This window comes from Oncorhynchus mykiss, chromosome 9, assembly GCF_057628025.1.
Source record: "Oncorhynchus mykiss isolate SJ-2025 chromosome 9, ASM5762802v1, whole genome shotgun sequence".
Lineage (NCBI taxonomy): Eukaryota > Metazoa > Chordata > Actinopteri > Salmoniformes > Salmonidae > Oncorhynchus > Oncorhynchus mykiss.
The window spans coordinates 28,789,333-28,795,230 of NC_143030.1; the positions used below are offsets into that span (position 1 = coordinate 28,789,333).

Below are 5,898 nucleotides of genomic sequence, written 5' to 3' on the forward strand. Positions count from 1 at the left end.
CTTTTATTCCTCTCGCTTGCTTTTGCCTCCTCGCCTCTATTTCTCCTTTTCTGCATTGCACTTTGCCTCGCCTCTTATTTCTCCCAAACAGTTTGACACAAACGAGCAACAACTTTCCAGGAAATCAATAGCCGCTGACGATGTCGACATGTTTGCCCTCTGGTCTCTGGCGGGCCCACGTAGCTCTGGCTCGCTCCAAAACAGGCGTCAGAGTGTCGAAGTAGACCATTAGCCCCTCCACTAGTACCTCAGGGCTAGTTCAGAGTGAGTGGACAAATCGCTGTGAGGTTCTGGACACTGGTAAGCCTACTGAGGGTCACGGGTCTGAAGAATGGGCTCGTTAAAGACCCTGTCAGGTGGACTGCTGCTGGGTTTATGCCTCACCTTGCTGGGATGGGGAGCTGAGGGACAATGGAACGGACACCCCAAGGTACGTCAGAATTCTCTCACCACTGACAATGTACATGTTTAATATGTAACCAAGGTAGTTTTTCTCATTAAATGGATTTTGGTGGTTCATTTAGGGGCGACGGGTCGCCTAGTGGTTAGAGTGTTGGGCCAGTAACCGAAAGGTTGCTAGATCAAATCCCCGAGCTGACGAGGTACAAATCTGTCGCTATCCCCCTGAACAAGGCAGTTGTTCCCCGGTAGGCCGTCATTGTAAATAAGAATTTGTTCTTAACGGACTTGCCTAGTTAAATAAAGGTTACATAAAATATTTAAATGGTCATTGGATTAGCCCAAGGGAAAATATACAATACTGGTCGTAGTATTGCCTTAATCTCTCAAGGACAGACTATGTAAACATCTGACCAAGAGTACCTTGACAGTAACACAGAGAACTTGAATTGCACAGTGAAAAGAGAGGGGACTTTGCTCCGTAGTCTGTGGGCGGAAAACAATGTCAGGTCACCCTAAATCTATTCCACTGATTTGAGCTCACCCACATTTTGCTGTATCACTTTACTAACATCTTTATGACTCATTGTACAAAGGAAAATACCATGTGTTCAAATGTCTATTTCTCCGTACATTTGGCATCATGTTCAATAGATGCACAAGCATAAGAGTGGCGGTGTGCTGTGCATATTCCCTACCTGTAAGAAGACAACATTGAAACATAGGGGTGTGTATGTGAATGAATGAGCAGTACATTGAGCATACTGTAACATGTGTTGTACTGTACATACTGTAACATGTGTTGTATTGTACATACTGTAACATGTGTCATGTTTTGACACACAGAAGGAGATATCGGGCAGTGGCCCTATCAACCTAGGCCAACAACAACGAGGCACCTGGTGGCCCCTGATGCAGACCAGAGAGAACCTGACAGAGGTCAAAAGGTCAGTCTGCTTTACATGACCATGAGAGGGGAAAAAATAGCACTAGGCCACATTCCAATACTTTTAACACGCACCCTTCCTTCCTTTCTTAAAGCTGAAAGACGATTGGATAGGTGTAAGCATGGGTTACATGCATACATAACATAGTTTCATAAAATCTGAATGTTTTACTTACTCAAAGAGAGCCCAACTTTCCTTTCCTTAAATTATACTTCCAACATCTCTGTGCTCTATCATACAAACCATCCATTTTACTAACCATCCATTTTTACTAACCATCTATTTGGCTAACCATCTATTTGGCTAACCATTCATTTTGGCAACGAGAAACGACCAAAACAGTCACTCTAAGCAACGGTCAGTCAAAGTAGCAACTAGGAAGACACATGAATGACTAGTGATAGACTTCTTTCCCATGTCTTTGGTCTACAGCATCAAGTCCATGTTCCAGTTCCGGACGTTTGACCCCGAGGGGGTGGTGTTCTATGGGGACACCAGGGAGGGAGAGGACTGGTTTGTCCTGATCCTCAGGAACGGCCTCCCTGAGATGCAGATCGGGAAAGCAGACATCCTCGTCAGTGTGCAAGGGGGACCCAAACTCAATGATGGCAAGTGGCATCTGGTAAGCCAGGTGACATTCACTCTGCATTATGGGTAACCTATAGAAGCCTGGCACGCAAGTCTAGGTGTCAAATCAGGTGTGTACCAGTCACTTCTAATAGACCTGTGTGTAATGCATTATGAATTCATTTATAGAGGCTGTTATGAGGAGCAATGAGCTGTGATGAAGGCCTATAGCAATGTGAAAGAAAGCACTTTCAATTCGTGACACACTAGTGTATCAAATGTATTTGAGGCTTTATTCACGTACATTTCTATTCTGTGATACACATGTAGGGTACTGTTTCTGATTCTTTATGCGTACCGTAGGTGGAGATCAGTAGCCAGGGGGATTTTGTGGTGCTGGAGGTGGACGGCCAGAAAGCGTTGGTGGTGGGACTGAAGTCCAAAGAGACCATGGAGGTTCTGACAGGCCAGATCCGCCTCGCCCTCGGGGGAATCCTGGTCAGCGTGGACAAGCTGTTCCTCCCGGTATGCTGGAGCTATCTGTCTGTCATTTGTTGTCGAAGGGGATTGATTAGCTGAACTTGGAAATGGACTGGTCTTGTTTACAAATTGGTGTGTGTGAGAGCATGCGTGTGTGGGGTGGGGTAAGTGTGTATAAACGGTCCTAATACTGTACTTGTGTGACTGGGTGGTCTCCAGTTCCAGCCAGAGATGGATGGATGTATCCAGAAGGGGAACTGGCTAAACCTGAGCACCCCCTGGGAGACAGAGTTGATTGGGGAGCCCTGGCCCTGCTACCAGAACATCCAGCCAGGGAGCTATTTCCCCGGAGCAGGACTGGCTGCATTCAACACCACAGGTCCATATATATTGAAACGAATGTGGGGCACACACAATAAAGACTGGGGACTGTCTAAGAACAAATTAGCAAACAAAATCATTAGCCAACAACAAAACGCTACTCGCCTTGGATCCAATCAGCATCCTTTTGTAGTTTTAACTGAAGCGAAGCGAAGCTGATTCCTATTCTATCTTCTGTAAAGACAGGCACTACATTCCAAAGAAGGTCTGATGGTGTAGTGAACAGGTTGTGAAGCCACACATAGCCTGAACAGTATCGGGTCTACCCAATTTACCTGTATATGTCCATATTTAAAAAAAATATTTAACCTTTATTTAACCAGGTAGGCCAGTTGAGAACAAGTTTTCATTTACAACTGCGACCTGGCCAAGATAAAGCAAAGCGGTGTGACACAAACAACAACACAGAGTTACACATGGAATAAACAAACGTACAGTCAATTGCACAATAGAAAAAGCCTATATTAAGTGTGTGCAAATGGCGTAAGGAGGTAAGGCAATAAATAGGCCATAGTAGCAAAGTAATTACAATTTAGCAAATTAACACTGAAGTGATAGATGTGCAGATGATGATGTGCAAGCAGAAATACTGGTGTGCAAAAAAGTAAATAAAAACAATATGGGGATGAGGTAGGTAGTTGGGAAGAGATAGGTAAATACAGATGTGGGATCTTAATTTGATCACCCTGTTGCAGGAAATGTTAAACTTCTAGTCTATTTGAGGTCGTAAAAGGCTTCTGAAGTTTGTCATTTCCGCTTTGAAATTTCACTTGATTTTCCCTTGCAAAAAATATATGAACCCCTACAACATGTCTATTAATTGTAATCCACATAATAATTCATATTTCCTGTTGCTGCAGGATTATTTTCCTGCTGTAGCAAACTAAGATCCTACATCAGCTCAAATTAAGATCCTACATCTGTATATTGAAATATTGGGATTGATTTATTCATATCTGTCCCCCTGTAGACCTCCCTGGCCACCAGACAGAGGAGGGTGGGATTACTATTGATATCCATGGAGACTCCACTAAAATGGAAGGAACAGTTCTGAGCTTGAACACCCCTGGGCAGGAATTGCCCACAGTAACAGTGAAAATCAACAATAACCCAAAGGTTCCAGTCCCACCATTATAATTTCATGACAATATGAATGTTGGATTTCAGCATGTAAACTGTCACGATCACAGTTCGTAATCATGGTTCTTTGACCAGTGCAATACAAATTTGATACAGATGTATGTCCATGCTTTTCAACTTTTGTGCGGCAGAAAGTCATACTGACCATCCTCAAGCGTGACACCATCACCGAACAGAGTTTCAGCAGACTGTCCCTAACCCTGTTGAAGAATCAAGTGAACATGGACATCGATGACACGCACCTAACATTTGAGATCGACAGTATACCTGACTTTCCTAGAAGCTGGAAAGAGGGGATGATCCTTGCATTTGGGGGGCTTCCAGGTGAATTTGTGAGGAGATACTTGGAAGTGTTTTGAGGAGACACGTGTACCAGAGGAGGCTGGTGGAAGGATCTGTAGGAGGACAGGTTCATTGTAATGGCTGGAATGGAATAAATGGAATGGTATCAAAGACATCAAACACATGGAAACCACGTTTGACTCCATTCCATTGATTCCATTCCAGCCATTACAATGAGCCCATCCTCCTATCGCTCCTCCCACCAGCCTCCTCTGACAGGTACCAGATTTGTCCTAAGTTACAGCTAACCGCTACCAGGCGTCTACACACATATGGATGCTGTAGAATCTTGAAATGTTGTTTATTTTTCCCCTCTCTCCATCCCCCCGTCCCCCTTTCTGTGGTTCCTCCCGCTCTCAGGTGATGGAGTGTCCTACAGTAGCATCCAGTACCTGAAGGGCTGTCTGGAGAAGATCCAGGTCCAGGGACAGGATGTGGATCTAGACCGGGCGCTGTACAAGGACCTCTCTGTTTTCTCCCATAGTTGCCCCTCAGAAGTCTGAACCAAGGCTATCCTGACAGATCAGATCTGTGATGACTGTATTGATGTCATTTATCTCCATCAATCGCCCTTCCCTGGTCGCATAAACCTAATTACAAATCCCCCCCTCCCCCATCTGCATTTTAACAGGCCCAGTCAGTATTCCTGTACACACAGTCCTAATTTTAACCATGGCTAAGAGAGATTTGACCATAGAATTAGGAATTAGAATAATAGAATGTAAAATAACCTTCTTATGATGGTCCAAAGGTCAGCCATGTTGGTGAGGGAGTTGGTCAACCATGGTTTACCAGTGCTGTGATAATATGTATAATAATGAATGTGATGAATTTATCTGCACAGTATGTGTGTTAGCTAGCAAGCCAGCCAGTTTTAGAGGAATGATTCCATGAAGTGCTCTTATTAACTGCCAATGTGGCAACATTCCATTCAAACAATACAGTCAATCCACAGTCATACACTGGCTGAAGTCAGTTGATGATAGGACTTAGACAAGTTGTAAATGCAAGAAGTACTGTTATTGTATGACTATATTATATGACAATATTGTAGGTTGACTATAATTTTATTACACAATTTCTGACACATCACATGCCTTACTTTTATGTTCCTACTTAAGCAAAAGCAGGAAATGCATCCCCTTTGACTCTACTGCCATTCATTCCAATTAGACTGGTTTTGGATTTATTCCTGACCAAGATCGCTGCCATTTTGCCCCATTCTGGAACTTTGAGGGTTTATGACATAGCCCCTCTAGTAATTTAGTAAGATCTCTATGGGTTTGACAGTCTTTGTTTGCTTTTGACCAGGTTATGGGGTGTAAAATGAGCAGATGAGATGGGCCATTGCTTTCTGAATTTTCTGTCAATAAAGATACATTGAGCTTGTGGTAGATGATCCTGTTGGCGCATCAGTCTCATTATTGTGCAATATAGAATAGGACTAAATCTAATAAAACTTTATTTAAAGTGTAGTTTGATTTTATTGTATTTAGTTCTATTCTTTAACTTAGATTTTTGGTTGAGATGGAGATGTCTACTAATGAATAATTGATATGTTGGCTTCATACCTCCGTCTCAACCAAACATCTAAGTTAAAGAATAGAACAAAATCAAATCAAACTTTAAATGTACTTTAAAT

General features: G+C 43.0%; 1 protein-coding gene across 1 annotated transcript; it reads left to right on the forward strand.

The window, feature by feature from the left end:
• Positions 1-266: 266 nt before the first annotated feature.
• shbg (sex hormone-binding globulin) lies at positions 267-5,655 on the forward strand (the record flags this gene model as incomplete). The annotated part of the gene is given in 8 exon segments (NM_001124237.1): positions 267-430; positions 1,246-1,346; positions 1,779-1,968; positions 2,277-2,438; positions 2,613-2,772; positions 3,745-3,890; positions 4,046-4,238; positions 4,617-5,655. Coding segments are annotated over 8 exon segments (1,194 nt in total). The 3' UTR covers positions 4,760-5,655.
• Between the last annotated feature and the right edge of the window lie 243 nt (positions 5,656-5,898).